The sequence below is a fragment of the Pagrus major genome, chromosome 1 (genome assembly GCF_040436345.1).
Source record: "Pagrus major chromosome 1, Pma_NU_1.0".
NCBI lineage: Eukaryota > Metazoa > Chordata > Actinopteri > Spariformes > Sparidae > Pagrus > Pagrus major.
Genome location: NC_133215.1, coordinates 6,502,320 through 6,527,595, shown reverse-complemented (window position 1 = coordinate 6,527,595; position 25,276 = coordinate 6,502,320). Strand labels below are relative to the sequence as shown.

At 41.5% G+C, this 25,276-nt stretch overlaps 1 protein-coding gene across 1 annotated transcript in view; it reads left to right on the top strand.

Annotated features, from left to right (window-relative positions):
• Nucleotides 1–1,080: 1,080 nt before the first annotated feature.
• Nucleotides 1,081–25,276, top strand: part of cacna1ib (calcium voltage-gated channel subunit alpha1 Ib) — a 166,259-nt gene continuing 142,063 nt past the window's right edge. Inside the window, exon 1 of the mRNA XM_073475926.1 lies at nt 1,081–1,109. Coding sequence (XP_073332027.1) covers nt 1,096–1,109 — 14 coding nt within the window. The 5' untranslated portion in view covers nt 1,081–1,095. The remainder of the gene's footprint in view (nt 1,110–25,276) is intronic.

The following is a 25,276-nucleotide window of genomic DNA, read 5'->3' as shown; positions in this document are numbered from 1 at the left end:
AATGCCAATGTATCCAAATACAAAGCAGAGCCGCTGTCAGTAACATCGATTCATGCTGATGTTGACAGCGTTGCGATTGGTTCACACGCGATCCTACATGTAGAATTTCTAACCCGCATGTGAAGGAAGCCAATCGGGTGTGAACGTATATAATTCACGCGTGAAAATGCAAATTTCTCAAGTGAAAAAAAAAAAAAAAAACGTGTAAAAACTTCACATGCTAAAGTTTAAATTCACATGTGAAACAGGAAATATTCAACGGACATGAGAACCAACAGATGGGTAGCTGTAGCTCATGAGGTAGAGCGGCCGGTCCACTGATCGGAGGCGTTGGTGGTCACCTTGCGTGGCGGCCTCAGCCACCGGTGTAATTGTGTTTTTCAGATGTGAAAAGGCAAATTTCAAACTTGTTCTGTTGTCTGAAGACAGAATCATAAAGACAAAGATAACACGTTATATGTGACCACAAGGAGCTGGAGGTGTAACCAACTGTCACTTGGCAGAGTCAGCAGCTGTGTCTGTAGCCGTCCAGTCACGACTGACTGTAACTTATATTTAAACATGTAAATGTAAGCTTATATTGTTTTTCCTCATCCATGAACTGCTGCTTTTGTAACCTGAAGTCAATGAAGTGGTTTATAAATTTCAAATCATCTCTTCCTCTCTGTTTCTCTCATCCCAGACTGTTGCGTTGCCATGACGAGCGAGGAGGAGGAGGGCCCCAGCGTTGCAACACCAACAGCAACAACACCGTCAGCGGCAGCAATCTCCAGGGTAACAACAGCCATAGCCAGGGGCGATAGCAATGATGCCATCACTTCCTCCTCCCCCCGCCGGCCCTCCCCGCACCACCGCCTCCCACGTCCCGAGGAAAAGGAGGAGAAAGAGGTGGAGATAGAAGAGGAAGGGATTATTCAGGAAGAGAGGATCGTAAAGGAGGAGGAGGAGGTGGCAGAGTGTGAGGCGGATGATGAAGATGATGATGACGATGGCAGCAGTGATACCAGTGTGTTAGTTGTGCCCTACCCTGAGCTGGTACCTGTGGTCTTCTTCTGCCTGAAGCAGACAACCTGTCCTCGCAGCTTGTGCATCCGCATGGTCTCCAACCCATATCCTTTAAACGCTGTGATCAGATGATTATTTGATCATGCAGCAGTCCCCCGTTATTAGGCTATAAAGAAAACAGTAAGAAAACATCATCATTTCTCTCTGAAGATTAATTGTCTGTTAGTGGGTGACAGATTCAGCTGTGAATAAACGTCAACTTTGGCTTTTGGATGTTTCACCTCATCTCACCCATTTCTAAGCTGGACTTCTGTTTAGCTTTATTTCACTGACCTTGCAGCGATGTCCTTTGGTTATTTGATAGATGTGTTTGGTGCATGGGAGGCTGGATCCAGATATTTAACATCAAGGTACGGATTTACTGATACTTTTGCGTCTGTTTTTCAACCGCAGATCTGACAAATTCTGCTTCAGACACATTTGTTGTATTAATCAAACATGGATTAACAGAGGTTGATAATGTATTCACTCTATATGCTAATGTCATACGGTATGCAAAGGTCAGTTTGGCGGGAAAACATTTCCATCTTCCATGAAAAAACATTTGTAAATAAGATTTACAAAGCCACAGTGATGATTGTAAATTAATTGGCTTTACCGTCATTCGAAAGAAATCTAACTGATGTTAGAAGTCAAGTCCCACCACAAACATCTCCAAAGAGCAGCACTAAATCAGTCCTATTGGATTAATAATAAAAGTAGTCATGAAGGCTGTAATATTATAATTTTAAGACCAATCGTCAAGTAATTTAACTCAAAGCAAATGTTGGAGTCAAGACAACTATGGTAACACCTACGCCGCCTACCTAATATCGTGTCTGTCTTCCTCATGCTGCTGAAAAAGCTCCGACCCGTCTAGGCATGGACACTATTGAGGGTGTCCTTTGGTGTCCGGCACCTGGATTTTGGTAGCAGATCCGTTGAGTCCTGTGGGCTGCATGGAGTCCCCCATGGATCGGGCTTTGTCAGGCACGTCCCACGGATGCTCGATCGGATTGGGTGCGTGTCAGGGTGGTGTCCACACGATGCCAGTACCCGAGGTTTGCCAGCAGGCTTTTTTGGGGTGTATGTGTGCGTGAAGTGAAATAGTTTTGGGGCCTTTTGTGTGACCAAAACTGACTGATACACGGATCTAGCTCTCTGTAGGGACCTGAACTGTGAGGATCCAGATTAGGAGGTGATCCAGTGCCGGTTGTGAGTGTTGTAGGTGCTAAATGTTTGTTTCAGGGGTCACAGGCTCCTGTTAAAAAGATTTGCTCTACCCCAGCTTATGAAATACTTGTCAGCCTCAATCTGCAGGACTCACGTCTCCATGTGTTTGTGCGGTGTTCGCGTGTTCTCCCACAACAGTGTATGCACACAAACACACACACAAGCACAAATTGTTGCTATGCCTATATAAGAAATGACAGGAGAGCTAAATTACAGTACGAGCAGTGCGCAGCATTAGCCGGCCCCGGGTTTCAGCCGACACTTATCAAGCTTCCTAAGAGCAACACTCACAGTGTAGTCATGTGTGACTCATACACTTGGGCTCAAACTCCTGAAACACAGAGTTATATATCTGTAAGTAGTAACACCGCTGAGTGTAAAGAGTGAGAATGAGTGTGTGGAAAAGCGGTGATGTGACTGACTGGGTGAAGTTCATTGAAGCAGAGATGGAAAAGGAAGGAAAGGGGAAACGGCAGAGATGGACAAATAAAGGGAAATGAGATGCAGTGAGGAGGAGGGAAATGAGAGGAAGGTTGACGAGAGAAAGACTAAAAGTGATATTCTCAATTGATGGTGTTTACGTGAGATATAGGAGTGCAGCAAATATATACCTTTTTGTTTGTTTGCATGCGTGTGAAGAGGTGTGTGGATCAGCCTTGATTTATGTTTTCAAAATAGGAGACGGCATTTTCTTCCCAGGGATGAAGCCAGCTGTGAGTCCAGTAATAGTCGGAAAGACTGAGATTGATAGAAACGTTGTGTTTGTAGACACTCTGCTTTCTTACTTCCATCAGGGAGGCATCACATCAGCATCTAGTCGGCCCTGACATGAATTTATAACCAACTAGAGCGACGGAGGCAAAAGAATAATAGAGAGAGAAAGAGGAAAACAAGAGTTTGAGACTTGCTAAATAAGCAATCCATCCAGTCAGGCCTAAATGAATGTCTTCCTAAGGAAAATCTCTTAATTAAAAGAAAAATACACTTGGCGTTGTCTACGTTTTGATCCTCTGTCTTTAACTCTGTCTCTTCTGATCGCTCTCTCTTCTGCCGTCTCTTTCTATATCTCTGCTACAAGTATTCCAGCCCCGTCTCCTCCGTGTTACCGTGAAAAAAGCTCACAAGTGAATTAAGTATAATTTACTCCACTGACTAAGCTCATGTGTCGTCAAAAGACTGACTGCCGGGAACAAACACAGGTTCTGTTACAGTCCTGTGGCGCAATTATGGTGATGGAACATTAGTAAGAGATTTATGTCAGAGAGCTGAGAATATGATCTCAGCAGTGGGGCTGTTTATCTAGACTCAAAACGTCAAGCCTGGCAAGCTTTAAAGCCACGTATATGTGATATAATGCTACTTGTGTTAACTGTGGGGTGTTATGCTTGCTAATGTGATCTGAAAATCAAATGTTTGAGCAGTCTAGGTTGTTGATTTTCTTACCACTGTAATGGTTGCCTGCTATTTTTTGCTCTGGTAGCAGCCTGGTCTGTTGGTTAGCTGGTTGGCTGTGGCGCCAGGAGGATAAAATTAATGATTTTCTTCATTTAATGCCACCAACAGGTCATGATATTCACTTGTTTAACACTTCAGATTCATCTAAAATAATGATTGTTGTGTTTTAATTCCCTGGTAATGAGCCTTTTATGTTTACGGACTGAGCGGGTCCTCTTTCATGGAGTCCGCCATGTTGCACCATCATGTTTTCTACAGTAGCCCAGAACAGACAAACCAAACAGAGGGCCTTTTTAGCAGCCGCTGTAGGGGAGGATGAGATCAGAAGTATTTTGTGCAGCCACTGCTAGACGCCAATAAATCCTACAAGCCAAATAAGCTGAGCCAAATACGAGCATGCCCCTCAGGCCAGGCTTTACATTTTTTAGCACCACTACTGGTTCGGGTCTGAGGAGAGTAAAATTGTCTCAGCATTTCCCTTATCAAACAATTCTGTTTTTTTTACTGTGGTGGTGAGTGTTGTGATCCAGATGTGCCAGATGGTTTGTTTCACAAAAGCATCTGGAAACTAGCTGCTAGAAGCTGTCTGGGAAGGGGCAGGCACTTACACAAAAAATACTTGACAGGTGATGGATGAATCAGCTGTCTATTGATGTCTATCATGGACTAACATTAACCAATCAGATCAACAGCAGGGGGGCGCTTACACCGGCGGAGCCAGTTGGTAAATCAAACGCTCCAGTTCTGATATAACCGATGATATATCAGCATCTATGCTGCTAACCTCTGTTGTCACGCCTAAACTACGTCTCTGGCTTCCAGTAGTTCTTCATAAGACACTCTAGGTGTTTGGACACAAGCACATCCACATATGGTGATCTTGCATAGCCAGCTGCCTCACAAGGTTAGAGTATCGCAACCTTGTTGTGGGTCTGATGGGGTTTGGCTGTAGCTTGTTTTGCTTCAGGAGGTACTAAGAGGTGTAAATGTGTTGTCATTCAGAGAATGAGTATGAGTACAATGTCTGTCTTTGACATAGCTGCTGGTTTACACTCAACATTTAATCAAATCACTGGTACTGAAGGAGGAAATGTGAGTGAATATTGGCATTTGTGCCTGTGTGTGTGTGTGTGTGTGTGTGTGTGTGTGTGTGTGTGTGTGTGTGTGTGTGTGTGTGTGTGTGTGTGTGTGTGTGTGTCCTTGTAACTTTCAGAAAATGAAAAGGCTTGTATTGACCCGGTCCACTTTCCCGTATAGTGAGTTCAGATTGAGCGGTGCTGTGGATTGATCCGCGAGTGAAATCCTCTTTGTGCGTATGAATGCATTCAATCCACTCCTTGAACTACGTGTGTGTGTGTGTGTGTGTGTGTGTGTGTGTGTGTGTGTGTGTGTGTGTGTGTGTGTGTGTGTGTGTGTGTGTGTGTGTGTGTGTGTGTGTGTGTGGCTAAGCTTCATTTTACTCAGGAGGGATATTGGCAAAATTTGGGTGATGACAGAGCATAGTAGAGCACCTTTATTTGAGAATAAAAGAAAGAAATCCAATAAATAGGGATATATGCTGCTAGAATACTTAGACCTACTATGTTGTACAACTGTTTATAAATGTCTGAATGAAAGTACACTCCTTCAGTTGGTTAGAAATGTTAAATGCCCTTTGTAGGTTGTCTTGTGTTAAGCTCCACATCTCTCTTCAGTCTCTGGACCCGCCGACAGTCAGACGGGCGAGGTTGAGAGTGGTCAATGAAGCTGTAGTGATACGGGTTGAAAATTGGAAATGTAGCTTCACAGTTGAGTGAAGCATAGAGGCCCTGGGAGAAAAAATTTTAGGGCCCTCAAACAAAATCAAGGAGTGTAACTTGAAAGGAGGAGTTTTTTATCAAATGGAAGTTATAAGGGCACGGTCAGAAAAAGATGGGGTTCAAGTTTAAAGAGCCGATACAAAGAGGACTGAAAGGTCTTTAAAGAAAAAAGCAGACTCGAGAGTTTTAAGTAAAGAGGGGAGGCATTGTTAGCCACTTAAGGAGTTTCTGTGATAGCTGCTGGCTCAGCTCCCACCTCTATCTAATCCCTCTGTCTCCATCACTCCTCTTCACCTCCTCCCTTCTTGACAGTAAATCACTGGTAGCTTTCATTGTGTTAAATCATTTTGCAGAGGCAGAGTGAGGGCGTCAGTGAGGCATATTGGGATGGTTTTAAAAAGAACACCTCTGGCTATCTGCCGTGATGGAAGGATCAAACTTTTTGTCGCTCTGCACTTAATCCAAATCGCTGTCTGACATGGGTTTTTTTTCCCGCTTCGCCCCCATATTTCATGTGTGTATCACTTTGCTTTGTTTTGCGTGATGTGGCCGGTCAGCTTATGTGGTACTTTTTGTATGAGTGTGCATTCTTTTACTGTGTTTGTCTTCCACACTGATGCACAACAAAATGTCAATTTCACAGTTGTTTCATTCTGTTCTTGTGACAAAACAATTCTTCTGGAATTGTTTTTGAGAAACAACAGATGTGTAATACAAAGGGTGGATACTGTGTATTGTAGTTTTAGTTAGTTTCCAGTTCATTAGGTATACCTGAGTCGAAATTGTTTTTAAAACATGCTTCAACTATCTGTAGGTTAACTACAGGTGTATTCACAGCTGTAGTTCGGTTCATCTAGTCTGGATGAAAGATTCATTGTTGTATTTTTAGTTTTTAATTCAGTTCTTGTTGTAAACATGAAGTTACACAGACTGACAGGTGATTGGATAGATTTGACGATTGACATCAGAACCCACGTTGGGAAACCAAATTCAGGTGACTGACAAAAGTTTTTTCGAGCACTGTAATGCTTTTGGTGTGGATGTTTATTTCTTTGGTGTCACAAAGAGCTCACGAAGAAAGAAGTGCTTATAACATTATTGGTATTATTAGACTGCAAATCAACCACATGTTATGAGTAAAGACTCACAGGTAGAGACTTATTTGGGGTCGCAGTCACACACATTGTAATGGACTTTAATGAAATGACACTGATGTGTTACTATGATGATTTTGAGATGCTACGCATAAATATTTACATGCGTTACACAGATGATTCATTGTAAGACTGCCTCCTGCACAGATTTCCAGATCAGCAAATGGATTTATTGATAGTTTAGAATTTAAAATCAAGCAAAAATCACATATCTGCTGTGCAATAATTCTGCGGTTGGTTTGTTTGCTTTCACACCACAAATAAACCGATTGGAAGCGAGTCGAGAACCACCAACAAACGTCGGCCCGCTTCCTTGTCCCACATCTGAGTGCAATTGGTGGATTCCCTTTGGGGCGAAATGCTCCTGATTTTGAAACACCTGCTTCAAGAGCCAGGTGTGAACACCAGCTAAAAACTTTACAGTTCCTCTCATACATCCACATACGCAGTATGCAGTTGTATTAGTTTCAATTGTTCAAGTGCATCACATGCACTGTTGTACTTCTTTAATTTTTAATGAGCTGTGTTGCATTTCAAGTGTATATACTTGGAGAATTTTTCATGAACTCTAGGAATGTACTTCTCTCCCTGAGTGTAAGTGGGCACAAGTGTATAAACTTTAATTGTATTTTGTATGTAAGTGGCCTTTTTTTCCAAGTCACGAAACAACAGCTCGCACAACTGGGAGCACGACGTGGCTCCAATAACAAACTATGAATAGCAAGAACATGTCTGGGTAGGTGCACGATACTCATTATCACAGGAATAATGTTACAGTAATGTGATTCAGTGCCCGATAGAAAATTGTTGTTACGGTCCACAAAGGAATATTTTGGATATTTTTCACACTGCAATGAACTCAAACGGCTCTCTTTGATGTAAAACGTTGATCCCACTGAGAACCAACCGCCTGGTCTGCGACTCCACGCTCTATTGGTTTAGTCTTCATGAATAAAACATTATAACAATAGTTTGTTAATCTTCATGAACCTCTGGAAGTTTGTGTATATTTACGAATATCATTTCTTTAAATGAACAAAAGTTTGATACATAATTTAAGCAAAGTTTAAGTGTATGTTTTCGTGTACTTGCAAAAATATAAGTAAATAAGTTCTGACTAGTTAGCATTCATACTAACATTCACTATTCTGTGAACATGATGTGAATGTATATACAGATACCTACAGCATATTGATGGCAGGTTAAAAACGTACTTATGAGCGACAGAGGACCGACCAACCAGTTTTTGTGGTTCCAGCACAGCAGCTTTCTATCGGAGTTGTATTTCTGGCGTCCTTGTAAATGTAAATCCGGTATTCAGTACCTGTTGTGATCAGCTGCTGAGAAACTATTTGTATTTCTTGGCTTTCCAGATATTTAACTTCCTTCACCGACCACCAGTTACTGCCAGTGTTGCACATTTAAGATTTAAGAGCTCATTTATGCAACTGACTCAGGTTGTTTTTATACCGTAGGGTCAGTGCCTTTGAAACTCGACTGTTAACTTGATGAAACCTGCTAATGAATGGCTTGGCTGCCAACTGGGGTGTCATTTCCCAATGGGAACTGTAGTATTACTCACCCTCTCATGTTACAGGGAGTCAGTTGATTCAATTTTAGTATAAGACTTTTTGTTCCTCTTCTTAACCTGTGAGCTGCTTGGGCGGACCTGACAAAAGGCACCATTAATTAAACTGTTGTCAGAGGAAAAGGGGCCAAATAGTTTCTTCCAGTCACAATTTCCAGGAGTTTACTTTATGTAGCTACAACAACAACTTAATCTTATTAAATCTCAACCATATTCCTACCCAAAGGCACTATTCCCTTTTGTATTATATTAAAAGTGGTGGTTGGAGAGCAGTAAACAATAATTTTACTGAATGTAAGAAACAGGGAAACAGGAAAAAAAGTGGTTTATAGTAGTTTTCTAGCCGTACACAGTATAATGTATTCAAACTGGGGTGCTGCCAGCAGTCCTACCATCCATGGAAAATTGCTGTTTGTTTCTTCTAAATTGTACATTTCCCATGCTGAATCAACTGCAAAGTTGCATAAGAAATGAAACGTCAAGGCAAACTTGTCACGGTCTGCGGTTTCTCTTCCTCTACTTTGTACAACAAAGCTGTTTCCAACTGGGAGTACCGTCATTGTATCCACACCTGTGTGATTCCACCGACGCCGGGCTGAAAGTAGAGAGCGGAGCCGCACATATCACGTTCACCAGCTCTCAGGCACAGCTGAGTTCATTCATTTAGAGAAGGGGTAATCAGAGCGGCAGGGGTGTGGAGAATACTAGAGATCATTTCAAAAAAGGCTGAGATGTAAAAACGCTGCTCTCCACGTCGTACCTGGGAATTGAAAAGAAGTAAGGGCAGAGGGAGATACAGGTAGAGATCAAGACAGAGAGAGAAGAGAAGCAGGCTGTGCGAGGAGAAACAGAGCGTGTGGAGTGAATATATATTCCCCTCCAAACCAAATCTGAAAGCAGGGGAAGGTCAGATTAATAGCTTCCAATTCACTTTCAATCTCCTCTGGACCAACACATGTGGCCCTCAGTGCCACTGGCATTATTGCACACACACACAAACTCTCACATACAGGGATATAAATACCTGCACGGTTGTATTCAGTGTGTAAATAGAGGCTTTCACAGTCGGCACCTTGAGTGTGAATATTTCTATAAGTGCATTTTTGAACTTAATGAGAGGTTCGTCAGAAAAAAAAGCTCAAGATACCTGTTTGATATTTTACCTTTAGTCCTCTACCCAGCTGCTTTCACAGAGTGTTTACTTCTGATTTGCATCCCGCTCGTTAAACCCACTCGTCATTTAATACCTAGTCTGGCTTTGCTGATTGGTTTGGCGGTTTGACAACATCTGATGCCAGTAATGGGCCATTTGGACAAGGTCTTGCTACTAAAAATTATGAGTTTCAAGTGTAGGATGCAAACGTTACATCAAGGTAATGACATTTTAATTAACGGGGTGTCTGTGCGGCAGTCCTATGTCGGCTTTTTCCAGTGCGTTGTATCGAGAAAATGAGATTCAGCTCAATAAAAGCAAAATGAACAGTTCTGAACTGAGCTGGGAAATATTTTATACAAGATGTCTGCACAACAAAATCAGTTTAAGTGGTAGATTAATTTCCTGGCAGTGGCTGCAGGTGTCACTTTTTAAGGATGTCTGCAGGCACTTCTTGCTGAACAGTGGTTGGCAGGCAAAGCGTTCTGCCTGGTTGTGTATCGTCCCCAATGAGCACCACCAGCCAACTGGTTGTGTTTCAGATTTGGTTATAGTCATTAATGGGTCAGAGGTACCGCAGTGACATTGTTGAGGTTATGGTTCACGATCGTTGTGAAAGAGCCAGCGTTGGTGCACTGCGTAATCTGAAGAAGCAGCAGCCCGATTGGCCGTACTGGTGTTTTCCCACTTGGCAGCAGGTAAGAACGTATGGTGTCTTTTTAAAAAAACAAAAAAAAACAGGTGTCCTTGTTTTTTTGTATTACAGACTCATGAAGCCCTTTGAGACTGTAAGTGCGGTCTATATGAACGAATTGGACTTGAGAAGACCTGGCACTGTAAGATGGCGTGGCATTGCTACTTTTCTTGGCATAAATCTAAGTAACCTCCATCTGCTTTGGTTAGATGTTTTAGTTTTTTTGCATCCTGGAGGATTTTGAAGTCACATTGGAGTTGTCAAGGATGGAACATGCGTCTTTGGGCTGCATGGAGGCATATGTGCTTGGTGTTAATTTGGATTTTTGGTGGAGAAGTGTAGCATTGACTTGTTTTTTCTTTACTTTTTCAATCAGCTTACCTAATTAGAGCCAAACTGGAGTTTTGGGCTCAATGTCGTTTCCGATATTAGGGAGTAAAAACGTTCCAATATCGATGTATTGGCTGATATTCATATGTGCAAAGAATGAATGTACATAATGACCACGTTTGTGCAGTTATCCCCCAAACTTGTGACAAACTTAGGTATGAAATGGCTCAGCGACCTATGGTCTGCATTTTAAATCTACAGCAGTCGGTTGCAAAGTGGCCACTGCCGCTCAACAGAGCAGGTTGTGACTTCAAAAGAGGAAATCATTTCTACAATTAACACAGTTGCATTTTGCAAGTTTGACTAATTAGTATCATAAAGGTTTCTTGATGTCCTGAAAAGTATGATCAGACTCTGAGGCTGATGCTGCTGCTGAAGATGTGTGGAAGTCAGATACAATTACGTCAGCTCCTGTATAGGTTCCCCTCGCTGTAGTGTCTGTGGTTGCCATGGTGACACAGCGAGCAAACCGGAAAGAAAGTACAACCAGCATAAACTTCGAATGCAGCGGCAAAGAGATGTGTGTGCGTTTACAGAGAGCATCAGCCGCCCACCCGCTTGTTGCAGCTGACCACAGCAGCACAGTTTACATTGAAGACAGTGGAGGCGGCAGCAGGAACCACTCACCGTCTGAAAGCCTGTAATGCTTCCTGCATGTGGCTGGGCTATCCATTCCACAATGTATGTCATCTGTATTTGCTATAAACAGCAGTATGAATCCACACAGAGGCACAGTGAATGTGAGTTTGTTCTCGCAGTGTTGTTGAGGAGTTTGCATATCATATACTCCATGCCAGCCGATGGACTTGTGACTGCATGGTTCGCTATCTTCATATATCCCTTTGTATTTCCAGCAGGGAAATCTTATAAAAGACTGTAGATCAGATTCAGGTCACCCAACCTTATCCACTGATCTGATTTAGTGACCATGCGTATCATTGCTCTTCTCTGGCATTTTCAATTACACCTAACCTCCGGCCAGCAACACTTATTGGCTGGTGGTGTAGCAACATGCATGCAACAAACTTTGAGGAAGGTCGCATCTCCGACTGCTGCGTTCCAGCATTCAAAATTAAATCCTTGAAATCCCAGGCGGAAATACAATTGTTGCCTGAAAGTAAATTCTTACCAACTGAGCCAGATGATGTGTTCATCAGTTAGGAAGCGGATGACATCTTAATTCTCATTGTGCCTGCTTTGTGAAAATATTGATTTCTTGCTGAGCTCCTGCCAAAAATCCTTAAATGTCTGTTTTTTTATTCTTTTCAGATATTAATACAATTGATATTTAGCTAATATTAAGGTAACCCTCCCTTTTACAGTCCCTTCATTGACCCAGTAAATATATGGTGAAGTTATAGTATATTATTGGGTAATTAATACTGGTAAGTAGGTAATTACAGAGAAACTACCCATCAATTCAACTACCTACCATGCAGTTGTGACCGGTTTAGGTTGGTGATAACACAGATATAATAGCTTTCAAAAGTAAGCAACCAATTCTTAGAAACACCTTCTGTCAGGAGAGGGGGGGGGGTGTCTCAAAGCTATCCCAGGGGGATAACCACAAAATCGCAGTAGCGATAGATTGGAAATGGGGGGAAAACAAAACAACGAAATTGTAAAGAGCCACTACAGGCTTCCTTAAAGAAATAAAGCACCAAAAATAATTAACTAAACCACCGCTGCCAAGCAGCTGACTCAAAACCAAAATTGTCCAGGAGACCCAGAAAACTCGAAATGAAAGGCAAAGGCTACCCGCGAGACCTTTGACAACCAAAAAGACTGGAGTCACAGCAAACTCTTCAGCACCAAGTTATTCACTGGGAAATATACACACAAAATTCTGAGTTGGGTGTTTTCAGACACACCGACAACAGGGAGAACCTCTCACTACCTCTGAAGGTGAGATAATGAGTCAGCACAGGGCACTGGAGACTCAGGGTATATGAAGACTCCCCACACCTGGGCTTAATCACAGCCAATCAGTGCCACACACACCTGATTGCAGTGAGTTGATTCTCTCACAGAGCAAGATTGAGTGCCCTCACACCTTCTCTGTTACCTATCAGTTTAAGTTACAGCTGTAGTTTCTTAAAGTTAAGGTTTATGTTGGTACCAGCCCATGTTTAATTCAACCCAATCGTCAATATAAACATTAGCTAAGTACATTTCTGTAAAAACCACAGATAAGTTAAAACCAACATTTTCTTTGTGTTGTACCTTTATATCTGTTTAGGTTGAATTATCTTACTCTCTTGTCACAATGCTGTGCTCATGCTCTGGTTAGGTTTAGGCACAAAAACCACTTAGCTAGGATTAGAAAAACATTCTGGTTTGGCTTCAAATACCTATTTTGTTTGCCACGATCACGGATGGAGATGGTCCAACTTCCTACTACATTGGAAAATAGCCGGAAAAGTGGCTAATAAGCAAATAATGTCAACGTGATACGCCACGTTTGGTACCAATTCCAGCGTCTAGGATGTACGTGTGGTTTGCAGAAACATTACCTGCTAACATTATATTCAGGTTACTGGGCTGGTTTAATTATGTTTTATCTGGAAATTAATACTTCCCGATAAATAACTTATATATAGTTATCTTTCATGGCTACACTTATTTATAAAATGGTTTAGTAGATTTACCGTAGAGACTATTGAATTGTACATCTTCATATGCTTTTTCAGAGTGTTTGTATGCAGCGGTCGTTGTTTCTACCTATAGAAATGGATCCGGGTTATGGGTGTGTGGCCGTGGGGGATAAAACTGACAGCTTGTCTCCCTCTTTGGGACGTTCCTCTCTCATAACTGGACATACAGCATGGATGAAGAGACAACTTATTTATGAAGGCATGCTGGAGTGGACAGTGCTGAAGCTGTCAACAGCTGTGATAGGGGAAAAAAAAAGACATTGTCTGTCTTCATCCATTTCTCCACATGCATACTTTTTCTATGCTCTTTGTACACTCCCTCTCTCTATTGCTGTTATCTCTGTCTCTCTCTCCCATGCTTCCCCCAGCTGTGGCTCTTATGCTAATGCTGGTATTAATCATTATGCTAATGTGACTGTTAATCACTATGCTAATGTCACTGTACCTTCCTGTCAAACTGGTGGACAGGCTGCATACAAGGACCTGTCCTTTCCTCTTCACTTTTACTCTCACCTTCCATTCATGTTTTTTAATACTCCCTCTCCTGCTTTCATGCTTCATTTCCTTTTTCCCTCACCGGACTGTTCCTCGCAGCCATTTCACCATTTACCTTCTGCTTCTTTTATCACTATTGTTTTCAATTTCACCATGACTGCACAGACACAACAGTGCCGATATGGTTCACGTGCTAAAATAGCAGCTAGAAGTGAAAATTGACATGTTCTGACCTCTTCGCTGGACAGTTTTGCTCTGATAAGCTGGTTTACTTTATCTTTGTATTACTTTTCTCTCTCTGTCTCCTTCATCGTGTATTCTCCCCCTTACTCCCCGCTCTCCCTCCTCTCCCTTTGAAATGTTTGCTGCCCTATATTGACAGAGCAGTGTGACACAGACGGGGGATAGTAGTCCTTGAGGAAATCCCACTGATGGTGTGTGTGGCAGTTTGTGTGTGTAGAAGGATGTGTGAGAATCAGATTATGTATTAAAAAAAATCGTGTGAGAGGGGCAGGGACAGTGAGAGCGTTCACGTGTGGCCGTATGTGCAGCCATGCGTGTTTACATGTGTGTGTTTGTGTGAATGTGTGAATGTGTGTGTGTTGCAAGTGACTGCCAGCGACAGCGGTCATCAAAACGAGGCACAACCAGTCCTGCACCAGGCTAAGACTTTTCACCAATTCTCAACAAAACAAAGTGTTTTTATGAAATGAGCTGATTGGTTCAAACTTATTTTAACTCAGATGTTTTGTCTCCATTCATAAAAAGATTTTTCTGCTTTATGTTCTTCAGCTTTGAGAATGTTTAAGGTGATAAAACGAGAAGAAAAAAGAAGGGAACACGTGCAAACGAGCTGCTGAATATGCACCTGGGTAATCAAGTAACAATTAGCTCTGTTATTATGACAAAGAAACATGATATGTTTCTTAATGTTAATTATTATTTATATTAATCATCAAACTGGCGTTAGACAAGTTTTTTGCTTGTATTTATCATTATGGAGTTAACGTTGATTGCACAATGAAAGGATATAGAATAATGACACCATTATTTAGATTGTTTTCCAGATGTTGCTACAGCTTTTTTGTCTGCCACTAGACATGAAATGAAGGCTGACTGGTGATCCAGTCGAGCTGGCAGCCTGGCTCAATCTCTATTTCGCGTCTCCATTAAAGACTAAATGAATGAATAGACTCACAGTTTGTCCTCTGTAGTTGGTAGCTGCTACTCTCAGGAAAACAGAAAGCAATCTGAAAGCAAGACTTTCCAACAGCGGTGCCAACAATGATACAACTTGGAAACGTTGAAGGGAGAAAAACTGTCCGTTTCTCTTATTCTTAATTATATTAAGTGTCTTCACCCTTATTTTTACCCCGTTCAGGTAATGCTTTTGTGTTTTGTGCGCCAAGATCTGGTTTCAACCTTCATTTATTTAGGAAAGGTTCACTGAAAGCAACACTTTCTTTTTCAGGAATCCCCCTGATCACATTCACACAGTTAAGCATTCACACCTGGAAGCTGCTCAGTATGACCACAGTCTCATGTTTTGGCCACTGTGCTGCTCCACTGGAGCAGTTGCGGTTAAGGGCCCTTGCTCAAGGGCACTTCAGTGGTAGTAATGAGGGAGGGGCAAGTGCTGCCTTTCACTTCCCCACCCAAAATTGAATCAGCAAACCCTCTGGTCACTTGTTCGCTTGCTTCTCTGACCTTTAGGCCAACTGTCCTTCAGACAGATGTGAACCTTCACCCTCATCAATACACAACCTTTAGCTTTGCCTTAAGAAATAAGTGAATTTAAGCTCATTAACTACAAAAGTAACTGCAAACCTTTAACTATGAACACATTGTTTCCTGCCAAATATATATTAAAGCCCAAAAAGCAACCACAGGCGCTGAACAAGTACAATGACATAACATAGCAGGAGTGTTACTACTTAATAGATTAATGCAGCCTGAGGAAATAAAGAAATATATTGTGAAATCCTCCATTCACTCCTAAAATGTTTCGATTTGTCTCTACAAGATAAGTCCCTGAAAAATAGCAGCATGTTTCCAGAAAGAATAATCCAGGTTTTTGAAATGAAACCTGCTGAATTAGAAAGCAGCAGTTTCTTTTCCAAAATGCAGATAAGTTGTTTGGGAATGAGCACCTTCATCCAATATATTCTCCAGGCTCTACACCATCTTTTATCGCAGAATTGGCGGATCCTATTTCACTGAATAGACAATTTGTTCCTTGGCAGACGCTGCATTTCATTTTAATGGCCAACCTTTCCCCATTTAACTGTTCTGTTACATCTTTAAGTCTCACTTCTTACGGCAGTTAGAGCCAGCGTTGGCGATGGCGCGGACAAATGAGATTGCTTAATAAAATTTCAGAGGGGCGATGGAAGGAGCACGAGTACTTTTCCGTTTAATTTGCTGACTCTCATTGGTGTGAGTGGGGGGGTGACTTATGCAGGAGTGGGCTGGAGAGAGACAGGAAGGTAGAGATAAAAAAAATAATTTGAAATTGGTAACCTAGAATATCTTATTCTCAGTCTGCTTTCTTTAAAAGTAATGTAGCTACCTTAATTGCATTAGTTCATTAATTTTGATCTCTGCTGCATTTACACATCCTGAGTCAGGGGGTTGGATTTGTTGGGATATCTGTTTGATTGCTTCGTGGCACCAGAGTATAAAAAGGTCACCGCTCTTTAACATTTAATGAAGCTACAGCTTTCATTTTCCTTGCAATGGTAGATGGTGGAAGAAGTCGAATAGGACAGAAAAATTACCTTTCTTTTACAAAAAAAGCCAGATACAGGCGAGTCGCAAAGTCAACCCCTAACCCTAACCCCAAGTCTCACCCTGTCTGTATATTCAGCAGGTCAGATAGATGGTCATAAATGTCCCCCATCATCCAGGACCCATCTGTACCTCTGCGTCTAAAAAAGATCAGAAAAACACCTCATATCCACCTTTTTTTCCTTTGGATTATAATTCCATCACCTCATCACATTTTCACAGATCAATTATTCTGTCCTATTTTTTGCCCCGGCCTCTTTGCAGTCCTTCTGCAGTGAAACTCACCCTATTGTGCTGAATGCCATCTATAATACCATTTGTTTAGAGGAAGCGATCAATAATTCAGTAGCGACATCAATAGTTCTCGACACAGTCAGATGGATGGTATTGATTGAGGATGGATAGATGTGGTTCAGCTGGATTTTTGTGTTCCTTTGGGACTGAGACGGGGCCGCAGTGGGTCACTGAGCTCTGTCTATAAAACAGTAATAGTGAACTCCTCAGGTTCTTTAAATGAACATTTCCTCCCCTGCTGGGATCAATTACGGGGGACGCACGTGTGAACGCAGACTTTAAGTATAAGTTCTTGGTTGTATACTGCTTGAATGTTAGTCACACATCTAAAAAAAATTCAAAAACGAGCATACAAAATCTACTTAACAGTGCGTATACCTATCTTAACATACTGCTATTTGATAATTAGATAGCTACAGACTTGTTTTACATGTCTACACTGAGCAAAACTAGTGATTTCGAGGAATAGCACATGTGGAATCGGGACACTTTAAGAGAATGGAGCCATCGTTAACGTTATTGGTCACACCTGTGCTTTTTCTGCTTTCACAAGACAAAATGTCAGCTGTGGAAAGTGCCTGCACTGCTGTGTTAAGCTAATTACTCACACCTGTGCTTTACTACCTAGCCTACTAGTAGCTGTTCAAGCAGTGGTTGTTTTAGTTCATGAAGATAGCCGCTAGCCTGCTGTTGTCACACAGAGCCGCAGGACGCTCACGTTAGCAAATCCAGGAAAGTCTCACAGGCTGCTAGCTAGCAGCTCGCTGTAAATGATGCTGCTTCAAAGACTGAAGCAACCATTAATGAGCAACTGGGTGGTGAGTAAGTTTCTGTTTATAATGGTGTCTGTGTATGACTAATTGGAAAGATATGTTATTTGCCCTTTTTAGATAGTTGATATAGGCGAGCTAACATTAGTAAACGGCAGCTAGCTCACGGAGCTAATATGTGGATAGTAATTGCTTTAACTGACAGTTTCCTCTTGCACCCTTTCTTTAGTTGGACAACAATATCACAATTTTCTTTTGTTTTGTCGATATGCTTCACTATATTGCTATTTTTACTTTTCTTTGGACTTGTATTAGAGCCTCTACTGCTAGCAAGAAAGCAAAAATGGTTTCTTGGTTGTCTGAAATTGGACATAGTTTTACCACAGTCTATGGACTTTGGACATTAGTTTGCAAATGTATGTGAAGTTTACAGTTTGACATGATGGTTAGTTTCTGTTTCACATGACTGGCATTCGTCCTATTTCTTAAAAAAAAATTAAAAAAACATGAACCTACACTCTTTCTGTCGGAACAAGGATATTACTAACCCTTGTTTACTGGTATTGCATCCACTGTGCTTGCTGTAAAAAGTCAGATGAAGTACACTGTGGAAAAGTTCTTCTTCGGCCCTTGTAGCATAATTTGAACCTCTGAACACGGAGCTATTTATTGCACTCGGAGCACATACTTCTCCAGTCCAATGGCATAAATTTTAGCAAATCCAAACCCAGTGGCAAGTAACATAAATCATGGTCTGGAAGCAAGGGGAGGCTGCAAGACCCAATAGTCCCACTTATGTTAATAATAAGTACACCGATATATCATTTAACAACTAAACAAACACACAACTTTAACAAGTTTAACAAATATCCTGACCCTCAAAGATTTAATTAGCATCCTCACCCCCCCCTGCTGCATTCAGCCCTGTGCTGTTGATGCCACGTATCGCTGCTCTGCTGTCATGCTGCTTGCTGCCAATACATATTATTGTCAGCTTGGCATTGCCTACTGAGCCTGCAGGTGCTGAAATAACACAGTGGATCCTGTAGAGATGGTTGGAGGGTGTGCAACACCTGTGTGTGTGTGTGTGTGTGTGTGTGTGTGTGTGTGTGTGTGTGTGTGAATAGGTAAAGGGGTCATCCAGGGTGAGCAGCAGCCTTCAGAGAACCGCAGACCCAGTAATTAGCACGGCAGGTTCCTGAACGTGGGGTTGGATGTGTGTGTGTTTGTGTGTATCAGCATCACTCACACTCCTCTTTTGTTTCTCTCCTTCTGTTTCCTTCCTCCGGTCCTTTCATCCCTCGCTTTTTGCTTTTCCCGCACCACCTCGCAGCCGTCTGTGTCGCCATGGTGATGTATAGAAGTCAGCTGGTCTGACCCCTCGCTGGTTCCCTCAGACCTGTGTGCTTTTGTGTTTGCGTGTTATTTTTAACAGCCCGTCTGGCTATCCTCAAAGAGCCAAACACCGGTGTGGAAACTTTGTTCTGATAACTTAATCCCAGTAGAAAGACTCGGTCAGAATAGTTTATGTTAAAAATGTAACGTAGCAGATGTTGGTACTTTCACAAGAGATAATATACAGAAGTGACAACAAGACTGTCCTACAAAAACAGAAAAAAACCCAATGTGAAAGCATGTACACATTAGTGAGTCGTGCCATTTGATGGTTGATTGGTTAAAAGAGTTTTAATATCTTTTTTACTTCATCTGGGACAAAGAGCAGTAAATAACAAGGAGGAATTCAGTGTGAGGTAAACAGTGGAAGTCTGTTTGTCTGTTAATAACAACTCGCTTATAGATAAATATGCATTGCTTGGAAACTCTTGGCATTAGGTCTTCAGATGTTGTAGATAAAGATACATAAAGTTTAAAACAGCTTATTGTGCAACCCCGTCTCCTTTGAACTGCATCAGTATGCAATGGATAGATGAACCGACTGCTTCTATTGAAATGTGAGGCTGAACTATGCGTGTTTTCATTTATTTCACCTAATTAGACCTCCTCTCAGGTCTGCGTGGGTGTGAACACACTGTGCTGTGTTGACCTCGGCTCTCCTGTTAAGTTGGGAAAACTGATACTTTTTTTATTCTTATTGCTAAATTAATGATGTAAAATATCATATTTCTGCAACAATATATCTAAAGATGATTTACAGACGATTTTACTGCTACATAGTTACAATATGTACTTATGCCAAATGTTTCCAACAATGTTCAAATGCAGATAAATCTGTAGTTATAAAGACACTTATGAATCACCATCATTTTTGCGTTATCACTGCCAGGTGAAGAGTCACGTAGTAATGTGTCACTTTTGTTTTTCCATTGTGGGAAGTTTTAAAGGGACTATAAAGTGCATCATTTTCATATTCTGAATTTGGTAACTTAAATAACAGAACAAGGTAAATATAGTGCTCAGGCAAAGACACTTTGTGATGTGTAGATAAAAAAAACACAGCATATAGGCACTTTCACATTTTCCTCCACACATATTTAGCTAATCCGAACTGTGAGAACATGATTGTAGCGAAGAAATATTCTTTACCTTGTAAAACTACAACACACTTGAAGTTTTCCATCATTTTAAGCAATGAAGAAACACTGTTACATATGGTACAGTATGTATGTGGGCAGATGAGTCTTTTGACTAATGTTTGGTAACTCAAATAAAAATTAGGATTTGTTTAATTAAGGGAACAAGTGTTCATTTTATGGAGATATAGCTTTAGATAAGGCATCGGTAATAAACTTCCAGCCTAGACACAGAATGAAAAATTGAGACGGACCCAAATGAAGACATTCTCCCAAGTTTAGTAAATGACAGTCATTAGTCTGTCATTAACACTCGCCTCCAATGATTGCTATCTGCATGCTGTTATCTTGGGAACTGTTGACTGGCATGTGCTAATGTGTTGTGTGTGTGTGTGTGTGTGTGTATGTGTGTGTACAAGGGCATGTTTGTGTACTTTTTTGTTCTGTGAACCAAAATTAGCGTCTCAATTTAGAAAAGCGTGTCGTCCCTGCTGAAAGTGATGCTTGTCCCCACAGATACCACACTTTGTTCCTGTTGTCAGGATCATGAATATTAATGCATCACCTTGTTATTTCTCAGCCAAATTATGATGATGACAAAACCAAAAAATTGCGAGACAACAGAGCATACTCAAACACTCGCTGTAACAACTCAGGACCGACTGACCCCCCTGCACAGAGATAGATGTTAGAGCGATACAGAAAGCGATGCAGAAGGAAAGAAAAAAGCAACAGATATGTGACAAAGGAGGAAGAAAAAGACTATAAAGCAGCGTAGGAATGTACGTTCATTCACTCAAGTGCTGAACTTAAGCACATACTCAAGGGTCTTGTACTTCACTTGAGTATTTTTCCACTTTATGAAACTTTATACTTCTAATTCACCACATTTGTCTGACAGCTTTCGTCACTTTTGAAAACCATGTTCTCCAGATACACTGATTTTGAACGTCCTGTGTTAAACTGAAGGATAAATTGTTCCTTTGTGGGTTGAGAAAATTCTCCTCCTTCTTTAAAAACCCTTTTGGATTAGCTGTAAAAAATGCATCGTCACAACGCTGAAAACAGTCTTTTTCTGACACCGTGGAGAGTTGACCTTTTAGAGGTACGTAGTTCTCACAGGAACGCCACGCTGCAAACATATGATCTTTAAGAATATGACACATCGCTGTAGGTTCAACTACAGTTGCAGAACTGAGTCACTGGAACACTTAACTTTACTTGACTGCTGTTAAGATCTGAATAGCCTAGTTTTTCTTTGCAACCCGATAAAGGCAGACCCTGTATAGACTCAGACCATGAATACTGTCGCAGATTATTAAACCTTTGTGCCATAAAGACTTGATCTCAGCAACATAAAGACACTACTTATCAGGCTTTGAAAGGAAAAATTGATAAGCAAAATAAGACGGTGCGGTTGCGGTGCAGAATATAGCCTCGATTTCATTGTTTGAAGTGTAATGTAGTCATCTCAGCTCTCTCGGATGAAAGGTGAAACGTCTTCAAGAAACTGAAACAAGTCCAGTTGCCTACGATATAGCACTTGGAGGTTTCTTAAACAGCTTCTTGGCCACTAGTCTCACAACGGTTGCAGTAATGAGACTAAAAAACTTAATCAGCAGCTGATAAATAATCCCATCACAGTTTTACTGATCATTAACAGTGAAATTCCCTTCGCCACTGAGATTGATCCGCCTCCAGATTAACATATATTTATCGACAGCTGCTGATCGAATTCTGAGGGAAACAGTCATTATCTCAAAATAACACAAAACAACATCCTCTGTTTCATTAAGATCTCATTAAACCAATTTGAATTCCATCGGCATTAAGATAAAAAGCTTTAACATGAGTTTTGTTGATTAATTAATGCATATATCTTACATGAGGGCAGCAGCAGGTGTGTGATATAATACAGCATCACTGCATGAGAAATCAAAGCAGCATGTTGCCAGGAAAGTACTGGAACATAAGAATGGATCACTCGTTCACTTTATCATTTCCGACCCATTATAACAGTGTTGTAATGTTCTTGTACTGTCGTGGAAAACGGCCGGTGTGTTGGTTACAGCCCCGACTGATTCATTGCCCATCATTCACTGCACTCACTGTGCTTATGTTCCCCTTACATTGCTTCCCTCTCCCCCATATATACGTTTTTCTTTTCAATTTAGGTTCATGCCTATCATTTCTTCTCATTGCCTTGCTCTAGTTAAGTAGCTGTGTCTTCTGTACTTGAAATTAAAGCAGCTCGTGTGGATTTTAGAATAAGCCGTGAAAAAAAGAGCAGATATTCACTTCTTTGCTAGATTGATAGCAAATATATATTAATGTTTAATGCAACGTATAGTAAACTTATGTATTTGTTTCGCTGGTCCCAGTATTTTCAGCTCTATCTGTAGTTGCATTGCACAATTGGTGGTCAGTCTGTTCCTCTGATTTTCTTTTGTTGCTCTCAGTTACACAAGCCTGGCAACGCTAGAGGATTCAAATAGCATGTAACAGTGGTCGTGGGCAGGAGAGGAAAACCTACACACTTAACATTCGCATCATATTACCACCATGCTACATCACAGCAAGAGAGAGAGAGAGAGAGAGAAAAAAAAAGAGACGGAAAGCACAGAAAATCCCACCAGATGGTCTGAAGGAAGACTCTGTGTGCATGTTGGAGTCTCTTCCTGTCTTACAAGCAGGCTTTCTATCTGTAATTGCTGTACCGAGTATTCCCCTGCCACCTGCATTTCCTCGTATCTCGCCATCGCTGCTAAAAGACACCTGAGTTTGCAGCTGTTAGTAAACCAGTAGAAACTTAATCCATCCCTTGCCATGCCTTCAGTACCCCCTGTTGGCTGCAGTTTATCTACTCGGTCTATTTCCAGGAGGTGATGGATTTCTAAATTTACTCATAGTACACTGATAATGTCAAAATAACCATGGATCTCGCTCTCTCGTGTGTGTGTGTGTGTGTGTGTGTGTGGCTTATAGCGGCAAATTAGTTCAGTCTTCTCCTGCAAGAAGATTAATAACACATTATTAAATCAAAATTGCAGTCCCCAGTGCAGGAATAGCAGCTAACTAAGACATAATCTGTTATCACACTTTTACAGAAGCAGTCCTCGGTCAAGATACCGACTGACGAGCTGACGTTTTTTTCTACCGGCCAGAGTGTGTGTTATACACACACAAGCCCAAAACACACAGCATCCGCCTATGCACACACAACAGAGGCTTCCTAATATTTTTGTCAGCGCTGGTTACCACAGCAACAGGGCTGAGCTTGTCTTGAGGAATCCTGTGGCAGCTGTGAACCGGCCATCTGAGAGAGAAATAGAGTGGGAGACACAGACAGAGAGAAGAGTCAGAGATTTGAGGAGGTGGAAAGTGTGATTCTTAAAAGAATGAATTCTAGTTTCCATGAAAACTTTATCATTTATTAAATCGGGGAGTCTTTTAAAGGATCTGTTACAGTTAGGAGAGCCAGTGAGACCTTTGAAGCAGGATGGGGCCCCATTAGAGTTCCTCCTTAATTTAAAGAGCCAGTTTCACAAGCCCAGAATCATTAAATCATCACTACCTGTACAGGCTTTCAACCTGCAACCTGTCCAAGGTGTACCCAACTGTTGGCTCAAACACAGCTGGGATCGGCTCTGCCTCCCCACGACCCTTCTCAGCATTAATGGTTAGAGATAAAGGAGTTCCAGTTTCCTTCTCTTATTTTACTCAAGATCCTTTTCTTCTTGCTCTTCTGGAACCGTTTTAACTTGACCACACAGGATTTTTAACCAGAACGTATTCTGCCAAGATGAAGCCCACATTTATGTGCATCCATCCAAGTCTTTGTACATTTGTACATGTATGAAGTAACACTGGTTTTAAATTTGCGCTGCATTCAGTCTGAGCCCTACCCTGATTCCAGACCTCTAAATCTCTGCTCACGCCTCTGATTTGTTCAGTGATTCAAGAAGCGAGATGTCATCTTCCTGTAGAACTTTAAGCCAACAAGCTACCTGCCTACATTTATGATAAATAGTGTCAGCAACATGGCGACAACATGGTACGACAATGAAATCGGCTGACATACATAAAGATGGACGACCCATCTCCCCTTCATCCCACCATACAGACATGAAGCGAAAATATCCTGGATACATGCGCTAACATCTCACACTGGTAACATTATTTGGAACAAGAGTCTGCACGGTATTGATCCAGCGGCAGTGCCGCAGTGTTGAGTTCCCAACATACACCCGTCCGCTCAGAACCCATCTGTGGGAAATCATTTTTTAGATGTGTTTTTGTTTATAGTTTTGCCCAAGTCCCACCAAGGGGGCGATGAAGATGTTTTGGCTTCACTTTTGAGAAGTTGTCATGTCGTCCATCTTTATATGTGAATAACTGATGTGAACCTGATGTACAGCTGAATGTATGAAGGGAAAGAAAACAGCGATTTAGAATAAGTAAGGCATCATGGAATGAAGTGGAGTCTTTCCGTTAAAGTAACTAGTGAGCATTCACAACTCCTTTTGTTTTAATCATGTTTCCGACTGGGACGTCACTGTAGGCCTTTTTTTGCGGGTGAAGTAATTTACACAATCAAATCGAGGGAGATTTAAGAGACCTGCACTATGTAGTTCACTGTAGCGCTCAATCAGCATTATACAGACTGAACAGGCTGCCAATCTTGTGAGCGACAGTCTCATTTGTTAATGGTAATTATACTAATGTTGCAGAGTTAATGTGTGAATGATTCATAGTTTAAAAGCTTCGTATCGCACCTTTAACCAAACATCAGTATCAGTGTAATAGAGTGAAGACAGACGTCAGACATGATGATGAGGAGCAATGAGAGATTCGTAGGTTCGACAAGTAATATCTTGTTTTGTTACTGTCATCCCGACAATTATCCACATAACCTTTACCATCCATGTGCCTGAGTGTTTCTGAGTGTGTGTGCACGTGTGTGTGCGTGTGTGCACGCGCACTTCTGACCTGACAGCTTAGAGCAAAGAAGAGCTGACATGAGACGCTGTGAAGCATTACCGTGTGATATCCCATGACATTTACTGCTGTCCAACACACACACACACACACACACACACACACACACACACACACACACACACACTTATACACACACACACTTATACACACACACACACACACACACACACTTATACACACTCCGTCCTCCCTTTATCCAGTCAGCTGTACTGGATCGAAGAACCCCTGATGGAA